This window comes from Athene noctua, chromosome 1 (assembly GCF_965140245.1).
Source record: "Athene noctua chromosome 1, bAthNoc1.hap1.1, whole genome shotgun sequence".
Classification (NCBI taxonomy): Eukaryota; Metazoa; Chordata; class Aves; order Strigiformes; family Strigidae; genus Athene; species Athene noctua.
The window spans coordinates 132682766-132707368 of NC_134037.1; the positions used below are offsets into that span (position 1 = coordinate 132682766).

General features: G+C 39.8%; 1 protein-coding gene across 1 annotated transcript in view; it reads left to right on the forward strand.

Moving 5' to 3' along the window:
- Nucleotides 1–8183: 8183 nt before the first annotated feature.
- WARS2 (tryptophanyl tRNA synthetase 2, mitochondrial) overlaps nucleotides 8184–24603 on the forward strand; it is a 46540-nt gene continuing 30120 nt past the window's right edge. The window contains exon 1 of the mRNA XM_074927667.1: nucleotides 8184–8254. Coding sequence (XP_074783768.1) covers nucleotides 8201–8254 — 54 coding nt within the window. The 5' untranslated portion in view covers nucleotides 8184–8200. The remainder of the gene's footprint in view (nucleotides 8255–24603) is intronic.

The following is a 24603-nucleotide window of genomic DNA, read 5'->3' on the forward strand; positions in this document are numbered from 1 at the left end:
GGCAGAGGGCTCGGGGAAAATCTGTGAAGAGCCGATCAGCTGCTGCCACCATCACCAAGAGGCCAGAAGAGCTGGAGACGCAGACCAAGGCTGCTTGCCAGTGCCACCCTCCTGCCCAGTCAGAGCTGGTGCCCATGGAATCCTCTTGCTCCCTCTGCAGTGGTTGACCTTGCTCCCTGAGTCTGAGGCACAAGAAAAGCAGGTGGCAGAGCAGGGAGGTTTTGCCGTCACCCCCAGCCATGCTCTAGGCAGCTGGCCACTGACTGAATGAAGTGCTGGTTTGGCATACAGGGGGAGAAGGATTGTGTGAGCCTGGAAAATTTCATAAATTCACAAGGTAAAATCAGGCTAAGGGAATGCAAATGAGGGGGTCATGTATGAAGAATAACTAATGGTGGGAGGTGATGAATCAGCAGGAATTTGGAGTGCAGAAAGCAAAGGGTGTTAGAGTCTATTTCAGCAACTTTTCATTGCTCTGGTGAAACAAAGCAGCTGCAAAACCAAAGTATCCCATAAACCATAGGTGTTCTGCATTCCCCAGACGGGAACACAATAGTCAGAGAACAGCCATGAATGTGCATATAAATGGCAAAACAAAAAAAAATTAACACTGAAAATCTTTATCTGGAGTGTTATTTAATATTACATTAACACATGTGAATGATATTTTTAGAGATAATTATAACAACTCTGCATTTTACATACTTCAATCTTTCTGATATTCAGAAATACACTTGGCTCTGCCATATCTACATTGTTGTAAAGTGTTTATTTTGCTACTTTGTGACAGTCCTATTTTTTAAATTAACGTAACATAATTAGTGAAGTGTATATTGAACTGTATATTAAAAGGATGTTAATTCATTACCAGTTCAACAGGTGTTAAGCCCCTGATCTCATTTTAGCAATTAGTATTTTTATTAACCACATAGAAGAAAATATGAAAGCACTGCTAGTAAAGTTTGCAGATGATGTACAGCTTGGTGGAATGATAAATAGTATTGAGAAAGAGACAGTTATCCACAGCTGGGTTGATTTGGTATGAAGGGGAACTCATTCAAGCAGTGTGTCTGAACACACATAAATGGGGAAGGTCACACACCTGGAAATAAACAGACAACGACACTCTTACAATCTGGGGGACTGTGGAAACCACTGACACTAAAATTGGTAGACAGAAATCAGATAGAAAGAATGTGAGATCTCAGTGAAGTACAGCAGCTAACACTATTCTCAGATATATGTTATTTATTGTTCTATCAATCTGTGCATCATCTGCAAACTTTCTTAGTAACACTTCTTTTTTTTTTTTTTTTTTTTTTTTTAGCAGATGGTTGAGTAGAAGCAGACAAATGATAATGAGAATAGCAATAGTATTGTGGCACATTTTGGTGCTTATCCTGAACGGAAGAGCTTGAAAAATGGAAAAGATTAAGGAGCCACAACTGTAATTTAAAATGTGTAAAGCCTACTTTATGACAGTTTTGAAAAAAATCAGTCCATGCCATTTCTTTAAGTAAAAAACTCCACCATATTCTTTGATTATAAGGGGAGCAGATTTCTGAAAATAAAACGTGTTTTAGCTTGAAGGGCAATAAAGTTATACAATCTAAAACTGGTAAATTAAATTGCACTAAATTAGACTGGAAATAGGGCATGTTTTTTAGGAACTGGACCAGTTTATGAAAATAAATCATAGGTTTTAAACCAATGATTTTTCAAAAGTGTCTGGTGTTTAATGACCCCTGATTTAAATGTGAATTTGGCAAGCAGATTTCTCTGTACCCTACTCTCAAATCTTTAAGATCCTTATTCCAATAAGCAAGTTGAGGGATTCATTTCATTATGTAGAGCCTCTTCTGAGAACCTCGGGCAGACAGGTAAGTCACAGGCAAATGTTCACACCGTAATATAACCTTCAGAGAAAGTGAGAGAGATGTCATGCTAATTGCCATTGTAAAAAGGCAGCTGTGAGGTTTTCTTACTAAACTGAACAACCAGAGTTACAAAACAAAGGTTCAGACTCTGTGAATTCATTCCAACTCATAAATTTTCCAAATCTCTTTGCTTATGAGATTTTCCCTAACAGACATTTCTTAATTTTGCCAACTTTGCTTAAACTTTTAAGCTTTCTTCACTTTTCTATTAATTCTAGTAATAATATTTGCAGTCTTAGAAGTCTTTAGTAGGTTTTCAGGTACGGAAATACCACCATCAGTTGGGTATACCTGAAGGAAGTTTGGCAGATAGGGGAAATTATTAGGAGAGAGAAGGCCATCCTCACTAATAATGTTGCCCAGAGTAAAACTATAGTCCATGGACTATTACTTGAACACATGCTTCCACTTCAGAAAGGAAGAATTGCTGTTTCATACCAGCAAAAGCCTCCTCAGTGCCCAAGAAGATTATGACGGAACAACCAGTTCAGACGATGATTTTATCAAACTGTTTCCCAGATTCATTCCAGTTTTACATACAACTTAACAGATGGGTACAATGGGGTGAGGGAATACATGAATTTAGTGTAATATATTTTGTGTGGTATTTGCATTGATGCATATTAGTATATTGAAGTTTTAAAAGGAGGGCATTTATGTAGGAGATAGGAAGGTCTCAGGACAGCATCTAAGCCAATAAATTTCCTTCTTTGCAGGGCTAAATTCCTGTAAGAATACCAGAAAGTATGAGAAAGTACTGTATATCTGGCCTCCAGTGCTTCTTACAACATCTTTTCTCTCCTTTTCCAGTCTTGTGTTCTTTAAAAGGAGACAGATATGGATGATACATCAGCACTAATTTTTTTCTTTGTTAAGTCTGTTGACATAAGACATTTTTTTCTGTCTGTGGCTTTCATTTAACTTACAGAGGGTAAGTATGTCCATTCACCATTTCTACTGACAGTCCCTAAGAACACTTATCTGGACAATAGTATTTGCATATAAAACTGAATTTTAGAAATTTTAGATACAAAAGACATGAGTTATAAAAAACATTGTTTACGTTACACCCAAAAATATATTAAGCATTTTAGAGATAAAAAATAAGATAGCTCTCTCCTGGGAATAATGATCGAAGGTCTCCTCAGACACCCAAACTGGATTAACCGCTGGAAATAATAGCAAAACTGGGTTTTCTATTTACTGTAGTAAAGCAACCTTGTCTATAAACTCCTTATTGCTGCAAACCAAAGGTGTGTGTCTGGGGAGGGCAAGCTTTTCCCCTTGATGTTCCAGGACATGGAAATACAATCCTTTTTTAGACACAGATGTTTGCAATAGAAAACTTTCACTCCACTCTCTTCTGTTTTTAATCTGCTCATGACAGGAAACACAGATTCAAAATGAATGTAAAGAACACAGTCACCATAACTGATGATAATACAAAAGAACATGTAGGAAAGATTTCTTTTTCCCAACATATTATAGGGAGAAAAGGCTTACAGATTTCAGAAGATTCTAGGTGTTTTTATTTCTCAGGGGCTACCAGTAGAGTGTTTTTCCATGAACTTCACAGGATACAGCTCTCTGCAATGCTGCGATACTATCAACAGTTTCAGCATACAAAAGATAAAACAAACTCCATGCTCTCTGCCAGATCTTCAGTGCTTTCAAACAACTACCCTGCCAAAGCTTCACTGAACAGACAGATGTATAAAAATGGTCCAAAATTTTTCCATAGCATGTGTAAAATGTAAAATGAAACAGGTAAAAGCAATTGATGCACCCTCTTCAGCTAACCTCTAGTCTCTCAAGAATTTCAAGGATGTGCTTTTAAACTATGCCAGCCTACACATCTGAACTAAAGTTCTTTATGTATGACAATGTGAAGGGCTTGACTGGACTCTTTCCTCGGCTTTTTGGTTGCCTGTTCCAACTTTTCCTCTTACTCTGTTCAGATCCCACCCTACCTGGTCTCCTTTCTCTGCCTCCTCTAGTTTGCCTAAATCCCCTTTCCTTCCTCTTTCATTCAGGTAGTACCTTGCCAAAGACATCCCTCATTTAAAAACCAACAGGAGTCACAATATTTACATGGTGATTTCTGCAAATTCATTTATCTCTCAGCAGCAACTCTGTGATGTGATTTTAATTCATTTCTCTCTCTTCTTCTGTATAAATATTATGATATTGTCTCTAGCTATATGACAGCATACTATTTTTTCTGCAAGGGTCTTGCTTCATTGATTATTGTTAATTTTAAAAACTATTTTAATTCAAAATGGTGTCCTAAAACTTTCTTACCATAGGATTTTTCTGTCATAAACCCTCAACTTGAGTAGAGAATAACTAATTTCCTTCTTATTCATTATTCTTTGTTACTTTCATCAGAGAATGTGAGTGTTTCAAAAGTATCAGCAAAATTATTTTGACAATGATGACTTGAATAGCTGTTACTTTATTTTAAAGACAGGAGCTAAAGCACAAATAAATCAAGCATAAAGCATAAATCTTACATATTAAATTAATAGACATAGGTTCTAATATTTTAGGCTGTTTCATGTTTTTAGCATATGGGATATTAGAAGCACAGCAGCAAAAAATCAGCTTTTAGCTAGGAGTGCACAGAATTTCCACTGATTTTTCAGGTGAGGAACACAAAATATTTTAGTACACACGATTTTTTCAGTGGCAAGGAATAAAGCCAGGTTTTCAAAATTTATTCAGCTTCTCTAACCATTCTTCATTCTTACAATCTTCTGCCAACAACCAAACATCTTCTAATTTCTACATTAAATAAGACAAGGAGGCTGTGTATAAAAACTCTCTACACATACCTAACTCCCAGGACGTCATTCACATTGTAGATCAGCCAAGGCTGGGTCCTGTGTAAAGCACTGCCTCCTCGAGGCTTCATGAAAATACAAGTTTTATGGGCTGCAGTCCAGCTACAGAGGCCTTTCTACCTGGAAAAAGAGTTGCAGACTTTCTGTTCTGTTCCTAGCAATATCCTGTATTTTGAGCATTTGCCTAAACCTTCTCTTAAATTATCTTACAGCTATTTTCTGTAGTTTTCTCACTGATTTTTCAGTATCTCCTTCTGAGTATGGAAACCCAAAGTGGACTTAGTATTTACTGACTGGTACCCCAGTACTAAAAAATCACTTAGTTGACCATTTCAGCAACAGAACTGCACTAGTAGAGTTGCTTGTCCAACACAAACTCCAGATCTTTTGCAGAATCACTGTGTCCCAGGAAACACACAGTCATTTGAAAGATATGGTCTAGAACTTTTCATTTCTAAGTCAACAGTCAGTTTGGTGGTATTAAAAACAGAGAATTGCACTACTGATATTTTGACTGAGTTCTGGTTCATGTTCACCCATTACTGGTATTTTCCTAATTTGGACAGCAGCAGATTTTGCACATCTGAACAGTCTTGAACGGATTCACACTGTGCATTGGGGTAATATGGGTAAGGGAAAAGTGTCTAGGAATCACACATGAGGAAGGTTAGAAGGGTTTCAGCAGCGGCAGGAGATTTCAGAGGACAATAAACATGAGAAGTGAATTTTCCTCCTCCTCTAACTTGGCCATCTCTCAGGATGTGAGCCATCTCATCTTCTCTGGGATTCTCAAGCCAACCTCTTTCTCTTCTCACCTGTCTTGCACATTCACACCACTCTCACTCTCTGCCTGCATCAAGAATATCCCATGCTTATTCTTCTGCCCCTGCTAGATTTCTATCATAGTAGTGCACTCGTGTTAAATAGCTATCATAAATAGCTATTTCTTTTTGTTCATCTTGAGTTTGGGTTTAATAAAGACTTCACAGTAATAACTCAGAAAAAAACCCACTTTAATTCAAGCTTTTACTTCAGTTTCAATTTGATTTTAAAACATGCTTTGTTTCAATACACTCCTATTATCAGAATGGTCTGAGTGGTCACCATGTTTTCAGCATTATTTACAAGTCTGTCAATACTTGTGTCAAGGGCACATTTCAACATAAATTATTCAGCATCTATTTCCAGATTACTTCTAATAGTAATGAGTAGGGCAAAGCAAGGGGCAACACAGAACTCTACTAAAAGTCTCCCAATTCAGATTTAATAAGTACTTTTGGAGAGCTGTCAGCTAATCAGCCCTTAATCATTTAATGTGTGCTATTCTGGTACATTTAATTAGAATGCTCTGTGGTACTAAGTCAAAGGTATTAGAAAAGTCTAAAAAGTATCACCTCTTACTGTTCCATTTATTAACTTAAATTCTAACAATCTTGAAACTTAACATTAATATTTTTAAAGTAGTATTCACAGTACCTTAACCTTTAGTCTTTTATCACTGAATCCCACAAAGCTTTTTTTCTTCATCAGTTTGCCTCAAATCAACGTCTTATTGATTTATAATAACATTATAATATTTATATTTAGTAGATGATAAAGGCTTTCTCCTTGGTAACTACATACTAGAAAAGAGTTTGTTTTTAAATTCTTTACAACTGAAAAATTGTCTTAACATTTCCTTATCACAATATCTCAATTTTCTTTACAACTTTTTGAAGCTAAGTTTATATTCCATTTGCCTCTTCAGCATCCCCCTCTTCACTGCACTAGTTTAAGACAGTTCTATCTGCTCCAATTAGTCTCCAATGGAGAACAGTTCTAGTTCTGAAACAAAGGATGAGGCACCTGTGCACCAGGGGGTTGTCACCTCATGCTCCACTGAAAGCATGTCTTCAGTCTCACATTAGTGAGCCATTTTTTGGCCTTGGGGATGGAAAACCTCAAAAAATATCACCTGGACTCTTCCATTTTTCAGCTTCTTCCTTGATGTCTCCTACAGTTCAACCAGCTTCATGTGATTTTTGCTTAGTTATGTTCTCAAAAATTGCTGACACATTTTTGCTGAAATAGAACACTGAATAAAAATGTCAGACAAAGATGAACATTGCACATAGAAGTTTCCAGCTCAAATTATAAACAGTATCTATAGTGATGATGCAAAAGGGAAAAAAATTATATGTACAGTTCCTGGGTTCGAGTTAAAGTCCTTATTGACTGTGCAAAGTATATTTTTTAGAATTCGTATTATAGTAGAGTCTGGGGAACTAAATGAAAATTAGGCTATAATGTACTAAGCACTGTACATACAGAGTTTTAAAATTTTAGAATTGTTATTAACCAATGCATCAAAGTGAAAATAAATAAACAGTTATGTAAAAGTAGTTTCAGCTAAATAAATTACTTCAGGATACTACAGTTAGGAACATTCTATGGTAATATCCTCAGTGGTAAGGTTTGGAGTAATCTTGGTTAGTTGGCTGTAGGAAATAATCAACTGTATGACTTGAAGTGCCATGATAACAGACCTACAAGCACCTTCTTTCCTGACTGCTATTTTGTTTCCCCAAGTCCTGCAGCAGAAATCCCCCCAGTCACTGCCCTAGATGTTTCCAGTCCTACAGCGTTTTGTGGCTTCCCGGAATAGGAATTGAACTGGGTAATTAGCTGGGGAGAAACCTGGCACCCTTCCCAAAAGAGCCGGCACACAGGGTTGATGTACAACGCCTTCACGAGCATGTTAATCCTAATTTATAACTTCAGTGTTACTTGTTTTGATTATCTGGTGCATTGGAAGCAACATGGTCTCAAAGACTGGATTTGGGGACACGCTGTGTCAGGGTGAAAGATGACCAGAGCTGCTTCAGCCTCGGCACTGGGCATAAAGCAGGGCAGAGGAAAGCTTTTGTGGGTTTTCTGTGCGGATTGACTTTAGTTTGGCGAGAAGATGCGAGGCAGGCATCTTCAAGCAGGGGCCAAGCTGCGGATCTCTTGCTGGAAACGCTGCGCAGACACGGCCGGGCGGCCTGAGGGGAGCCGGGGAGACCTCGGAAGTTATAGAGGGGCTGGGGGGACACCCTGCCGAGAAGGGCAGTTTCAGGAGCAACCTGCACATGAGGCACGACTCTGAAAAAAGAGGGGCGAGGCACCTGCGTTTGCACCGCGGGCAAGACACAACGGGGAGAGCGCGACCTCCACAGCGGCTCCCACCGCACTCCGCGACGCTCCCCTAGCACGTGACCGCTCCCCTGACACGTGACTGGCTCCCCTGCCGTCGGCCGCGCCCCCGAGCTGCCAGTCCGGGACAGCGCATGTGCATTCTGCACGGTGGGGGACACCGCATGCGCAGATACTTCCGGGCTTCTGCCTTGTTTCCATTTCCCCCCCACTCCCCCCACCCCCCCATTCCTTCCCGCCTTTGCCATGGCGACACCGAGTGGCCTGATCCGGGCCCTGCACCGCGGGACCCTCGCCCAGGTAACCGGCCTGGGACGCTTTCCCCGGCCCGCCTGGACGCCGGGTCCCCTCCCGGTCTCTCCGGTTGGGCCGGCCCAGCCGCCAGCCCGCCCCGGCCCGCTCCGCGCATGCGCACTGGGGCGGCCGGTGGGCGCAGCGGGGGATCGGGCACCGTGAGCTCCTGCCGCCCTTCGGGCCGCCGTTCTCTCGGCCCCGTCCTCTCCGCTTCCCCGCTGGCTGTTCCCTGCCGCCCCTCGGCTGTAGCGGCTTTTCCTCCGCGGGGCACACGGGGTTTAGGGGCGCGAGAGCGAGGCCTGAGCCAGCAAGCGAGGTGTGGGGACACAGCGGCTGCTCCCGCCGCGGCTGGTGGGTGGCCTGGTGGTCCTGCAAGCGCTGAGGTACCGCTGGACCTTATTCACCGTTGAACTTTACTTTTTCCCTAGAGCATTATCTTCCGATTTTAAACGTACCGACCGGATACAAGCTCCAGCCTTCTCTAGCAGGGGAAAAAAAAAAAAAGCGCATGAGTGTCTGAACGTTAGTTAGAGGATATATGTCTACCCTCAGCCTCCGACTTACACAGCTCGGGTGGGGTGTAGTAGTGGTTAAATTTGCTCCATGGATTTGGGATTTTCACTGTAACTATACAGAACTTCCCTTCCCCATCGCCCCTTCCTCCCCTGTTCTATTATAAAATTGAAATAAGGGGGTAATTGATTGCACTGATCATATCTGGCAATCAGCCAAGTCAGGTAGGAATATATTAAGCGAGTTTGTAGGCAACCTTCTTCATAAAAGTTTTCTGTCTGTAAGTGATCCGCCTTACCAATCTAAATTTTTATGTAGTTTGTAGTCTTGTTTTTAAAATGAGTGGAAAAATTACTTATTAAAACAATCTGATTACAACAATACTAATGTTGCATCATTTTAGTGAACGTTTGTTTCCCTTAGCTGGACAATTGTTTTTTTCATTAAAATCATGCTAACGTTCATATATCATCCAAATCCTGAATGGTACGCTATGTTTCTATAATGGCACACTTTATCCAGAATGGGTGTCAGGGTAGGTGTGTCTTATGTTGCTTGTGAGGAGAAATAGGGTAAGTAGAAAATCAGAGGTGGCTTTCAGTTTCTTGGTGTTATCCATGCTATCTGGGACCTTGCAGCAACTGAATTCTGTTAGCCCCAACCACAGGGTTGTTATTCTGAGAATTTCAAGCTAAAACATACACTAAAACACAAAATGTTGGTGTATGTAGTGGTGAGTCTGGGTAAACTACAAGTTGCAGGAAAGTTTGAGTTATTTCAGAGCTAGGAATTTTAAGGTTAGACTTAGGAAATTCAGGCATATTTCAGTTACTTATCAAGACAGCTAATAGCATGCAAATGACCTTGATTCTGCCCTTTCCATCGAGGAGGTAGAGTGAGAGGGAAAGAGGGAGAACCAGTTATCCCATATGAAACTTTCATAACTGATATTTTACTTAGTAACTGTATGCTTATGTGTTACTCTGAGGCAGAGGTAAGGTTTCCACCTGTATTTTTTGTTTCTGTATTCATTTGTGCATGATTACTTTAAATTTTAACCATATAGAAGACTTAAGGAGTCTCCTTAATAAGTTTGTTGGATGTTTCCATTCCTTTAGGTGCTTTGCTTTCATTTTACTTCTGTGTATCTAAATCTTCCTAGGTTTTTAACACTTAAAATTTGAACAGTAACACTGTCCCTGTAGTACATTTGCCAAAGCAAACAACATGCAGATCTTGCACTCAAACCACTCTTTATTTTTAGAATAAAACCGGCAAAGTTCCTTAAAAAATATTGAAAGAGTTTATAGATGCTTATCTTTCCAGCTGTTCACGGTGGCTCTTTGGGATCTGTTCAGTGTCCTGGTGGTACCCACCCCTGCCTTCATTCCTCTAGCAAAGGATTCTGGTTTATCTTGCATAATAGAGAAATCTGCTTTGAGTGAACTTCATCTTAATGTTTGCTCTGATATGAACTTCTTTGTCACATCTGAGTCTATTGTCAGATCAAGATTAATTATCAAGTGCTTTGTCACCTGGTTACTGTTACTTCCTGTCCTTTAGATGTGATAGGGCTGAGAATGTACTTCCTTCTTTAAATATTTTAACTTAAAAAACAAGAGCCCAAAGGTAGTGTTGGTTATGTAGCTTCATACCATCCACCCTCAAATAACAGTAGTAGTTTGTTTCTCTGATTTTGAAATTTGCAAGTCCAATATGCTGTGGCCTTTTGTCACTTTCCTCTCTCGCTTTAAGTGCCCTCTTATGTCTAGCTGGAAAGAAATGCTCTAGAATTGAAGTGGTACTTCAGTGCTTCTTCAAAAGAATTACAGAAAAAGACTGGCTTCCTAATTTATGCTGTTCCTGTTGCCAGACTGGCCTTCAGAGTAGTTTGACTCTTATGGCAGCCAGACAGCTTGGAACAGATCATGTATTTGCTGTGTGCTAATGAATGTTCAAATTTCAAGTTAGAAATGTGTTTGTCTTCAAGCTTGAGCAGTACATATCTACTGGCACCCTTACAGTTTTGATGTTTAAGTGTTTGATCATGGGATCATAGTTATTAGAAGATGCAATTTCTGTGATTGCAGCTTTGTTTCACTGTAGAACACATGTAGTTTATCATTATACTTGGTTTATCATGCTGTGGAAAAGTTCCTCTATACTTTTTGTTGTACATATTTCTAGTAAATGACTAGAACATGCAAGCATAATATGTGTGGTTAAGAAGAAGGTAACATTTTACTGGAGACATTGACTATATTTTGGATATCTTGACTTTTAAGAGCTTATTTTCAGATTCATTGATTTACTGTTTTTCAGTGGTGTCTTAAGTCAGGGTTATAGAAAATCATTTCATCAAGTCTATTTCTTTGACAAGACACTCTTAAAAATGGTGACTAACACGTGCTCCAGGGAATGACTAATAAAATTCTGAGAAATCCAACTAGGCATAACCTGTCAGGAGGAAAACTTAATCTGATTAAGGTGAGTCAGTCAGCTGTTGGTGTATGACCTGATAAAATATGAATTAGGTTTAGTCCTGTCAGAAGTTGTTGCTATCAATGTAGGTGTTCAGTTACATCTTAAATCTTACTAATCAGGCCTCACATTGTGTCAGTCAGTGAGTTTCGTGGGTTAGCTGTTACATGAGTATCTTCAGCTGATTTCTCTGAAGTCTCACTGTTACAAAGACAAATCATTTGAGATCAGAAGTGGCCAGTGGTCGAATCCCAGCACGTGTAGGCTTTCTTTTCTCCAATTCAGACCTTCATTCCTAACCGTAACAGTTGCTGATTTAAAAAAAAAAAAAATCTAGGTGAAGTAAAGATAGGGACTGTTTGTACTTAGGTGGTTAGGGAAGAAAATCTTACCTATCAGCAGTGATACTGAGGAGTATTCGCCATGGTAAGGCCAGTGATTAACTGTGGAGCATTTCTGTACTGATGTGAACTCTAACTCTTGGGCAGGGTATCTCTTTTTCTCCTCTATACCCAATAATGGACTTCTAATTTGTTCAGAGATGAGCCCAGTCAGCATTGCACATACTTCCTTCAGACTCTCTGATCCACATAGCTTCTGCTACATAGTATGCTTGAGACATAGAATCACAGAATCATCTAGGTTGGAAAAGACCTTGAAGATCATCCAGTCCAACCATTAACCTCCCACTGGCCGTTCTCAATTCCACCAGATCCCTCAGCGCTGGGTCAACCCGACTCTTCAAGCCCTCCAGGGATGGGGACTCCACCACTGCCCTGGGCAACCCATTCCAATGCCAAACAACCCCTTCTAGAAAGAAATACTCCCGGATATCCAGTCTAAACCTTCCCTGGCACAACTTGAGGCCATTGCCTCTTGTCCTATCGCTTGTTCCTTGGCTCAAGAGACTCATCCCCAGCTCTCTGCACCCTCCTTTCAGGGAGTTGTAGAGGGCGATGAGGTCTCCCCTTAGCCTTCTCTTCTCCAGACTAAACACCCCCAGTTCCCTCAGCTGCTCCTCATAAGACACGTGCTCCAGAAGGTAGTTTACTACCTTCCCTGTTACCCCAGTGAAGTAGAAAAATTATGACATCTTGCTTTTGATTATAGTCTCATGCATCACTAGATGGCTTTCCAGGCTCCCAGCCAGAGAGCTATGTTTAGATGTTCTTTGCCTCCAAGAAATCAGGAGTCTTTGGCACCATTTTTCTTTTCTAGTAGTAAAGTAGTTATTGCTATTACGGTTATTGTAAGAATAATCTTAATACCTATGTTGATTTTCTTCCCGAGAACATCTTTTAGGGGAAAGATAAACCTCTCATTTTGCTGCCTTTTTTTCCTACCCTGGTCTTCCCTCTTTGATAGGTAACCCTTCCCTGGACTTCACACATGGTCTGTTTACAGTGACTGTACTGTTGCTAAGCTGTGCATTTTGATGTCCTACAGTTTTCATCTCTTGTCAACTTTCACATGGATGATGCATCAGGAAGTAGATTCTCTTTTAGCCTGATGTGATACAGACCTGCATCATCCAGCCACAAGGGTTGGTATTTTTTAACACAAAATACTTTCCTCTGATGCTAGAATTTTGTCCTTGTTTTTTTGGCATTCAAAGTTGGATTTGTTGTAATGAAACTCAGGACAGTGACTCTAGCAGGTAGTGTTCGGGTCATACAAAGAGAAGATTGGTTTGAGTCCCACAGTCCCAAGGTTGCTGCTTCTACCTCTCCATGAGTGCTGCACAGACAACATCTCTGGTGTTTATAGTCAGGACCACTGCAAGTACAAGACCTTCAAATCCATGGAATCTTAGCCAACATATCTGTAATTTTAGCAGCTCATTTAAGAATGTGCCTGTTTCTTTACCTGAGTTAATAGCTGAAAAAATGCCACAGGGTAGATCCCTGTAGGTAGTTTCTCTAGCTTGCTTTACAGTTTGTGACCAAAGGTGGTGCCAAAATCAAGACACGTTTACTGCCTCGTCCTCTACTGTGACAGCCTAATGGGTCTCAAGACCAAAGCTAAACTGCTCTGGCATGCTTTGCTCTTAACAAATCCATGATCGCTGTTGTTTTCCTCTAGTTATCTTCTAGGGAATTGCAAAAGATGTTTTTTGTTCAGTGAGAATTGATGCGAAGCAGACAACCTCCCAGACTGCTCTTCTTTCCCTTTATTTTTGGAGACAGGAATGACATTTGTCCTTTTTTGGTCTTGATACTTTGCTAGGCCTCTGTGAACCTCAATGATTCTGGCCAGTATTCTCAGTACTTTAAGAAGAGAGCTTCAGACTGGTTGGCTCTGATGAAATTTGATTCATTTTTTGAGGAAGTATTGTTCTTTCTGTATTCAGGCCACCTGATCACTCCATTGTTACTGTGCTAGTCATGTTAATGACTGGTCATGTTTCATATTTTTTAATGAAAACAGCTGTGAAAAAGGCCGTTAGATAAAAATTGAAGGGTTGTTTTGAAGGAGACCACTAAAATTCTTTTTCCCAGACTGCAAATTTAATCTTGAAATTTTTTTACTATGGTTACCATATGAGTTCTGGAGAAAGGAAATAACTGGAATTACCAGGCCCTAATCTTTAAGGATTTCCAATATTACAGTTCAGACTGTAGTGGGAGAGAGAGTTTAATTTTTAGTATCATTCAGATGTGTTATGAATTAAATGCAAACAATTTAAAAGCATCCATGTTCCCATTTTGAATTTGTTGCTGTCACAGAGAGGTCACTTTGTTAACCATTAATGAAATGGGTCCCCAGATCTATGTAACAAGCTACACGCATACACAGGTTACTGCAGCAGGTCGTCTTCAGAATGTCTATCCAGGCAGTAACATACTGAAACGGATGGTTGAGCAGACAGTTTTTTAAGTGCCTGCCTTGGATTTATGATCGTGACAGTCCCCCGTGTCGTTTCTCTTTCTTTTAGAGAGCATGAAAGTTGGAGGTAGCAAAGTGCTTTTGACTGAGGAAAAAAAGCTGTAAATGCAAATACCTGTTAGACAACAAAGACACATGGTGTTCCCCCGCATCCAGTATGGGGTTGTTCAGTATGTTTTAATCTACAGGACCTTTAGGAAAGATCTAAGTAACTTGAGAAATGCTTTCCAAATACAGGTAGCCTGTATGTGGATTCATGTGTAAAAATTGATACCTTTTTTTTTTCCTGTTTTCCTGAATTTCAGCTTTTTTTGACTGCAGTTGTTGGGCACAGATACTAGAAGTTATTTAGTTACCCAACTCCTGAAATCAGCTGGATTTAGCAACATGTTCCAGCTTTTGGATTAAACCCCTAGTGTCTCCTATCCAGGTTGGAATGGAAGTCTTTCCTAATCAGTCATTTGTTTTTATTTTAATCACTATATAACATGTTTAATCCTCTAGGGAGACTGTCTTACCTTTCAGATAAAGCATTGGAAGCGTTCTCTATGCCAGAATGAAACCTTAGCTTGTGTATGATTTTCAGAACTGAAGGGAAGTTAGTATGCAGTGACAATATATGTTTTTTGGTCTTAACTAGGTTTGAGAGAACTGAGATTTGCATAGAGATTTATTAGACCTTCCCATCATAGAGAGGCTTCTCCTAATCTGCCTTGCTTAATGCCTTGTCTCTAGTGGATTTTTGCCACTGTTGTAGCTGCACAGGAGAGAGCTCCCATTGTAGACAGAAATGAAGGATCTTGGAGGCGTGAACGGGTCCTATTCATTTCCATAATGGAGTTCTAACAATAAAGTCTGGCAAACATAGATTGTTTTAGCAGGAAACAGCCCTTTATTCTGGCGTCTTGGCAGGACTTGGGTAGAGTCCCACCATTCTTTCCCCACTCTGGCCCTTGCTTTCAGTCTCTTGGCTCAGCCTGTCTTTTCTCTTGAGAGACTTCTGTTTTTATTAACTTGGGTTTGTACAGTGAGTTTAATGAAAGATGCTACTCTGGCAGTCCTGGATGTTGAAGTTTTGTGTAAATTTCTCTGGTGCATATGTACAATTCACAATATGTTTGTGAACTGTACAGTCTGTAGTGGATCACCTCCGTCTCTAGACCACAGACTGGGGGTCTTGTTTTAATGCCGTTTCATTGGCAGATAGAATTTCCATTTACTAATACAGCAAGTGCTATTCTAGACATTCAACAATTACTTTTTCCATGACACAAGTTGTGGTTTATGCTGGGACTCTAGGGTTAGATGAACAAACATTTTGTGGAGTTGACTCAAATTACAGTAGGATCAGAAGTTGAAGAAAACCCCTAAACATTAAGTCACCTTAGATCATATATTTTTTGAGCTCTGCTGAGTTTGTAAGTAGTGAATTGTAATTATTTTCCTTTTGGTTATTTGAGCCCTTGACTGTAACAATACCATTCTTGGAGTCCCCAACTCAGACAAATCATGTAGCAGATTTTATAATTTTCCATTGTATCAGGCACATCTGTGTATCCACTGGACAGGATTAAATACATTTTTGCCCTCAGAGATGTCCACCTTGAGAGTGTGCTGAAGTTCTCACCTCAAAGGAAATGAAATACGTACATATTTCATGTTGCCTGGCCAACTGTAAAAATGTCCCTCTGAAGGGAGTGACAGCACCTTTGACTGTTCTGACATGGCTGAATGCTTGATGCACATGCGAAGTGCTGACATTGCTTTAACTTTGCAAATATCTCAAATGTGGATATCTTCCAGGAAAAAAAACCAGCTAAATGTGGGTGTATGTATGTATACACACACACACACACACACACACATAAATACATGGTGAAGGACATATACTTGCTTTTTCATTTCCCTCATTCTTGTGCTGAAACGTGATGATTGCTACCGCAAATGAAATGTCTGCTTTTACTTTTACCTTCAAGTTTTTTGAATTATGCTGGGGCTTGCTTCTTCTTCTTGGACCTGGCAGAAGTAACAGAAAGGTGAAGTATACCTGATTGCTTCGATGGTGTCTGCACGATATCTGAATGAAGAATGAGTGTTGTGTGGAGGAAGCACTAATGGTTTCCTCAGTTTTCATGGTGTTGCACATAGGTCATATTATAAACTACTACCAGGATGCTGATGTTATCTTCATAACCAGGTTTACTGCTATGCTTCAGCTGTAGTTAGATGGCACTTTTGTAATTGTACAGACTAGGAACTTTTTTTGGTTTAGATTATTTACAGATAAGGGATTTGGAGTCTTATAGTATACAGAAGGTGAATTAAGTGCTTGTTGTTGGTATTTCAAAGTGAGGTAGACCCATCTAGTTCACCTACTTTAGGTGGGTGTAAGTATTTATGTTCCTGTGCAGAAAGATCCCAGGGCTAAAGTGCTAAGTTCCCATTTTTGAGGCTCAGTGTTCCTGTATAACTCTTCAAATTCCCTGAAATATTCAGAAGCTAAAGTGAGATGAAACTGTATACATACTTCCACTCTGACAGATGGAGTATATGTGGTTTTGAATCCCATCACTGTGGTTTCTGGTCACAGTCAGTCACAATGAAATATTATACCTTGGTCTTCATAGTGTCCTACTCACAATCTGGAAACTGAACTATTAATCTCATTTGGAAGGTTGTTGGCCAGCATTCAAAAGAAACGAATTGCTAGCATCTTCAGAGCTTCCTAGGCTCACCATCATCTTTTTTCCATTTGCTAGGTGAGTAGTTCTAATTCTGGAATCTGCCATGTTAGCTGTGCCTTGGGAAAGATATAGCAACATTTCCGTGTTAATAAAAGACTTCAGACTTCCTGATGATCTCACCAAAGATTCACATAGCAACTATTCCTGTCACTTGCTTTCACACTTGTAGATACTCCAATATCCCTGTCCTTTGGCAGCCAGATTGCTAAATGGCCTGTTTTGAGCTTATCCAACAGCAGGAACAGTTCTTTTCAGGGATTCTGCCTTAATCCTGTGTCTCATGGGCATTTGCTTTTCTGCTTACCAACATTGCTTTTTACATTAACAATAGCAGAGAAATATGGGGACATACAAACTTTTGGTGACAGAACCATGTTATGCTATCCTTCCTAAATAGAATCTTTTTATAGCCACATCAAAGTTTCTTTCAAAGGTGGTCTTTGACTTCAGCTTGAATTGGGTTATCCATTTGCAAATATTTTTCTTGAAATCACATACTTGCCAAGATGTGGAAAGGCTTTACTTAATAGGCATCCATAGGGTGCTTTCCGTTTGCATGGAAGAACAAAACAGTTTCAAACATTTCAAAGCCTCTTTGTTGCTTATGTAGAGGGAGTGAGGGGTCCAGCCCTCTGAATTCCTGACCAAATCTCATTTTGCATCTCTGCTGGCAACAAATTAGCCCATGTAATTGCTGCCACCAAGAATGAGTACTCATTCTGCTCTTCATACACTTCCACTGGGTTTTTTTGTTGTGTTTTTTTGTTTGGTTGGGGTTTTTTTCCCAGAAGGTATCCACATTTGAGATCTTTGTGGAGTTTAAGCAATGTCAGCACTTTACATGTTCATCAAGCATCAAGCCAGGTCAGAACAGCCAAAGGTGCTGTCACTCCCTGCAGAGGGACATTTTTACAGTTGGCCAGGCAACTCTGTTTGTAAGTCTCTAGTAGAATACTTGCCAGTACTCAAAGAAAACTGGAGTATTACACATCTCTGGGATACCCGCAGTACGAACACTACGAACACTATTTACACTGATGTACTCCAAAGGGTACATCCCAGTGGAGAGTTAGTGATTTGCCTGGTTTCCTCTGGGTCAGTTTGGGCAATATAGATAAATTAGCAAGGCAGACCTCATCTTTATAACAAAGTAGTGAGGGCCACACATGAACTAGGAACTTTTCATTTGATGTTTCTGGGCTCAAGGTGTGTAATGAGCAGGACCGTGACTACAGTTTGCTGTGATTTGGGTGGCGTGTGCCATGGCCATTCTAGTCTCACAGGTAATGTTCTATAAACTTGTACGTGCTTTAGGTCTCAAACATGGTAACCCTTAACAGTACTGCTACACATCCTTACCTGTATTGCTTTTGGTTTTATGTTCCTTAGAAGTTAGTGACAAAGGGGCAGATTTTTTTAAGCAATGTTTTTTTGTGCAAGTGATTGAAGATGCTGGTGCACGTTAGGTATCAGTCCTACAAGAACTTCCTCTCATATAAGCAAAGAATTTTTGCTCTGTATACAGAAAACTTAATCAGTTGCAAACTCAGTCTGCTTGTTCAGTGCACATACAGACACTACACTCATCCCATCTTCAACTCAGCCTTGGATTAAATTCCTTAGGAAGAGAATACAGCTTTTATTGACCGTTTATTTTTGGGGTCAGTGCTTGTATCTAAACTAGGGCATCCGGATGAGCTTCTGTGCTCCTGAACACAGGAACATGCCTTGGCTACATTCTCTTGGAGGGCAAGACCTGAGCACAAATGAACCTTTCTGTCTTTGTCCCCCTCATCCATTCCTTGTCCATTGTTTATCCTTTCTTGTAAAACAGCCCAGTCAGGTGATTTCAGGACCAACCTGCACTGATAAAAACAGTTTAAATATAGTCTATGAGTATTGGCTGTCTGCAGAAAAAAATTTTAAAATTCTGTAGAAGTCCCTGATGCAAGTATAATTATTATATCTAAAATAAACTAAGTTGATCGAGTTCTCTTCAGCATTGACAAAAAAGAACAGCTGTAGTATTTTCTTTGTGCATGTGTGCACCATTAGGGAATTCACTGAGACTTTCACATCCTAAGGCCTCTCAATAGCCATCAGGTGGTTTTAAAACTTCCATTTTCACCTGAGATGAATTTCAAGCAGTGACCACAAGGTGAAAGTTTTTGAACAGCTGTGTTAATTTTGGCCCCAAGTGAAATGAAGCCAACATTTCCTTGCTACAGGAAATTGCCAAATAAAATAATGGAGAGGAAATTAACTACTCTTTGAGGTTCTAGGACAATATTCTGAAGAAACATAGTAATTCCAAACAAAAAATATTTCTTAAAAAACATCCCTCTAGATGTAAGTTGATAGTCTTTGTTTATATCCCATAGGGCAATCTTGGTAGCAAGCAGACTCCTCACTTGAACAAAATATATAAAAAAAATATAATAAACTCTCTTTCAGCTAGAGGTCAGAGAAGGAGCAAGAGTGATCAGATGTTTTTAAGATATTTGGATACTACTGTGATCAAAAACATAAAAACTCTTTAATTTCTCTGGGAGGGAAGTATTTAGTTATGGGGGCATTCTTTAGCTTTTTGTTTTGCTTTAAGATTGTGATGGTTTTGATACTTAAAATGGTTTCATGTATTAACTTAAAAGATCAACGTTTCATATCTGAAATAAGCTATATTTATAGTTTAGGAATATGATATACTTTTTATGTTTTGACAGTAATGCTTGCAAAATGAGTACTAATTCTTCACTCATTGCTATCAATTTTATTCTACTGAAGCAGCATACACTTCTGAATGTAAGTATATAGCAGCTTACAAGTATTGAGTGTTAACCTGTATTTCACATCTCTTGACAACACAGAATGATTTTTCAAAGCATATCAGTGTTTAGCTGCTACCTGTGAAAAGGCCTCAATTCTGAAATTGCTAAATGCAGGTAAAAAGACTCTAATCTGGAAATGCCATGGGATGTAGCTTATCTAACTAGAACTCTTAATTTCTCTTCCATCCTCTTTAGTCATCACACTTTGACCTGAATCATCCCAATATAAGATCGTAGGCTTAAAGGACCAGAAGAGACACAATTAGAGGGTGACCAGGTGCTCCCCCCCAATAAGAATTAGTTGCCCCTACATCTTTATCAACACGTCTCATATTTTTTCTTTTTTTTTTTCTTTTTTTTTTTTTTATAATAAAGAACCTCTCTAAGCACTCGTCTTCTTTAACCAAGTAATAAGCGATAGAACAAGAGGTAATGGCCTCAAGTTGAGCCAGGGAAGGTTTAGACTAGATATTAGGAAGCATTTCTTTACAGAACAAGTTGTTAGATGTTGGAATGGGCTGCCCAGGGAGGTGGTGGAGTCCCCATCCTTGGAGGTCTTTAAGAATAGAGTCGACTTAGCCCTGAGGGATCTGGTGTAGTTGGGAACTGTTAATGTTGGGTTAATGGTTGGACTGGGTGATCTTCTAGGTCTTTTCCAACCTAGACAATTCTGTGATTCTGAAATGTTTTCTTTTTCTCACTGTTGGAAAGTTTTCTTCACATCTAGTCTGAATCTTTCTTACTGCAGCTTAAGCACATTGTTTCTTACCCTATTAACCATGGTCCCAGAAGTCCTATGTAGAGTTTGACATATTTAAGGTACATTTAAGACCTTGTCCCTCTACAGTCTTCCTTCCACTGGACTAAACCTCTGTTCTTTCAGGCTTTCCTCCACAGTCTTGTTTCTGAGGTCTCTCATTGAATTTGACTGTACTTCTGTGGCCTCTTTCTACCACTGTTTTGAAACACAGGATCTAAAATACATCCCAGTACTCCAGCTTGAGGCCATCCTCATCCTGAGTAGGATGAGTAAACTGTTTTGTCTCCAGGATTTTAATCCTATTTATATATTCCTGTGCAACTTGTATTTAATTAAAGCGGTGGCTCTGCAGCAGCATGATATTGATTCATACTCACCTTCTAAAAAGTTGCAAACCCCAGATCCTATTCAGCCGTTGCTGCCTGGACAGCTGTTCTCCTTCCTGTGTTTGTGTACTTGGGTAGTTGAGTATTCCTTTCTGTACGGATCCATGAACTTTTGCCTGGTAAATAGCATCCGGTTTTTTCAAACTGTTTCTTTGGTTTGTCAATATCATTTTGAGCCCTTATCATCCTTCCACCTTTGTGTTGTCTGCAGATTTAATGAATACTCTTTATTTCATCATCAAGATTACTAATGAAGATATTAAAATATTAAATAATATTGGACCCGAAAGAAAACCCTGTGAAAGTCTTTGGTATATCTTTCCACAGCCATTGACCAGCCATCAATAAGTACTGTTTTGATTTTTTTCTGTCCAGTTCCACCCACAGTGTAAATTATGTTCTAGGTGCTATTTCTCTAGCTTGTGGGAAACAGATAATATCAGAACTTAATGAAAATCAGGATATAACATTTAGTACTTCTCTATTCTAGTATCTTTGGTACTATAGAAGGTTATTAGAGTGATCTGGCATCACTAGTTCTTAAGAAATACTGCTTTCTGCTCTTTATAGACGTAATTTCTTCTCAAGTTCTTTATTTGTTCCTGTGTTTTTCCAGGAACTGAAGTTGAGCTGACTGATACAGAGTTAACTACACTTAGGTGAGGTCCGGGAGTGGAGCATGAGGTTCTTTGCTCGCTCCTTGGCCCGCTGCTGCTGTGCCAGTGTGCTTTCTGCTGGCCCACGGGGGTACAACTGGATCAGGAGGAAGGCAGACCTAGTGGGTGCTGCAGGGAACTGTTTCCAGAAGGCATCTGTGCCCTCAGATTTTAATTGATTGGTTGCTGCTGGTTCAGCCACATTGTTCAGTGAACAGTAAACTAGTTTTTCTATGGATTTGTGTCTTAGGAGTGTTGTCCATAGCGTAATAAGCCTGTGTCTCTGCTCCCTTTCCTTTTCCCGTGTTCCACCTTCTCCAAGTAATGCCTACAGTACTGTAACTATCACATTTTCAGCTTCAAGCACTGTGTGTATCATCTGATGGATTTGGAAGCAGCATGTACTGAACTGGCCTGACCCTCATGCCTTGCCTGCCTGCCCAGAATGTTCCTGTTGATAGTCTAGTCCAGCACACTTATCTCCCACTGTGGCCTCCTGTCAGTGAGGCACTAATTTGGTTTATCTCTTACAACTACCACACAAGTAAGGTGTTAAGAGCATAGTGTTACTAAGTCCTTTACCCTTTCACTGAGCCTGAGTGGAATGGGCTGGTAAGGCCTGTAGTTAAGGTCTGTGGTTAAGTAGTTTGATTGGAGAAGCTTTATTGCCTTAGCTTAAAAAAAAAGAGAAGTAAATGGTTTGAGAATTGTTAAAGCTGATAGACCGATCCCTGTCTTGGATCATCTGAGACCATTAATTGCAGTTTTTTGGATGTCTTTGAAAACAGGAGGTGCAGAAGTAGTGAATGTGTCAGCGTGCATTGGACCTGCTCTGTAACTGTGCCTCTTTGGGATATACCTCAGCTTTGAACAGGAGCCATTACATGCTGTCCTTCCAACTGATGTGGAGAACTGCAGGAAGCACAGCACAAAAAAAAAAAAAAAAAAAAAAATCAGGCTGTGTCCTTGCTAAAAAAGACTTCATGGTTTGAAATAAGATTGGTGACTGCCATTGGCTGCATGCAGACCCAGTGCTTGGTTCCTGCACAGTCCCTTCCCGCTCTGCCAGATGTTATCACCACGTCTTGTCCTAGGACTTCTGCGGAGTATTTGAGCTAGCTCTTCTGTTTTGCAGACTGCTGACGGCTTAAAAGTCCCCTAGCCAGAGTTTGTATAACCTGTTTCACTCGGCCCGGGAGGGAAGGGACCATGGTTGCTTTGGGTCCAGAGGTTGCGTGGCGGTGTGAACTGTGGCAACCTGCTGTAGATAATCCTTGCATCTGTCAGTACAGCTGTCACTAGCACACTGAGTGGCACGTGGAGCTCATAAAGGCAAATGAGAAAATACATTTGTGGGACATAGCGTACCACATTAAAGGATCCATTTGCTTAGTCATCTTTAACAAGGCAGCATGAGAGGGCAGCCTAACCCAGATGCAGTTAGACTGTATTCTTTTCTTAAGCCTGGAGGGCAGAGTTAAATTTATAGGGTGGGGTTAGTATGTGCTGTAAATGTTCCTTCTTTAAATGTGTTTCTCATTTTAAATATAAATATTAAAATCTTACTTAATTTTAACTATAAATACATTTGACATTTAAGAAAGGGGTACAAGGCACTGCCTTTTAAATCTCTATTTAGTTCAGTTTCTGGGCAAAGAGTTAATCCTTTCTCAGAAGCTGTTTATCTGAAAACTGGCTTTGGTCTAAATATATTTCTTTCTAATTTAATGTTAGATCTTTAATCCCTAATTTTAAGAATTAAGCGTGATGAAATAGCATTTGTACCAAATGAATTTGATGTATTGAATCACTAGATCAAGATAAACATGTTTTAAAGATTTCTACAGCAAGTTTGTGGAGAAGTAATTGCTTTAAAAGCAATTGATGAACCAAAGTCTGTAGTACATAGACTGCTTCTAAGTTTCCCATTTCCTTCAAATTTTTTCTATCTCTAATAACATTAACACTTAAATTGTCCCAGTTAGGCTTTAAAATTTATGCTTTCGCTAGTAAAATCTGACTCGTCTGGTTTCCCTTCGTTTTGCTGTTTAATAGCTGTCTGAAGACAGGTTTTGCTAAGCCAATATTAACAGACGATTGTATCATTTTAGCAATGAGATCTTTGAAGTTGCAAAATATTAATGAGGGAAATAAAAAAAATTGTAGACAGATGCAAAAGGTGCAGTAGTTGGAGACTTTCATCAGCCAAAGAATTTCTTTTGTCTCTGAGGCTGAGGCAAGTTTTTGGGTTTGGGTTTTTTTTTTAAATTCTGATCCCTGTTGGGAGGATCTTCATGTTTGCAATTTCAAATTTTCCAGTTTGTGTGTTATTACTTGTGTCTGTGTTTGCCTAATGCTGCTCTTTCTTCCCTTTGACTTTCACATTTTCTTTTCCTCTGGCAAATTCGAACTTGCTTTAGTTTGGGACAACTGGGGTGAAATGAACCACCATGGATAAAATTATTACAAGAAGAGCAAAGTCTGTGAATGATCCTTTGCTGTTTCCTGAGTCATTCCAGTCTCATTAATCAGTGCTGGTGCTGTGGAGGCTGTGTGGTGTGTTATGTCGCCAGCACAGCAGCTTCTCAGTCCCTTTCCCCCACCCCCTGCATGCCTACACAGTGGGGAAAACTAGAGAGGGAAGCCATCAATCTTTCCTGTCGTAGATGTCAGCAGTGATTCTCCTGTCGATTTCCTGCTTTCTCTGTAGTGCCCACCACCTGTGTTTAGAATTAGCTCTGATGCTGTGGATCTCACTTGGCTCTTCACCTGTTCTGCCCTGACTAAATAGCTGTTAAAATAAAGCAGAGCAGCTAAATGCTATAGCATGTGAATAGTGACCACCACTGTGGGTTGTAGGGCGATTTCTGTTGCAGCTGCTATTGTAATACTGTCATAATTTTCTGTAACAGTGTGTGTTTTGGTCTGAAATATCTTGTGTTTCAGCTTAAAGGTGATGTTGTGAGCAAGTCTTCTTTTAAATTTAAAACAAAGATGAAAATATTTATTAGATACATTACGGATAGAGGCATAAGCCTATCCTCCCATCAGTTAACTTGCTGGGATAGATTTATGAATGAAGTTCAAAGAAATTAATTAGT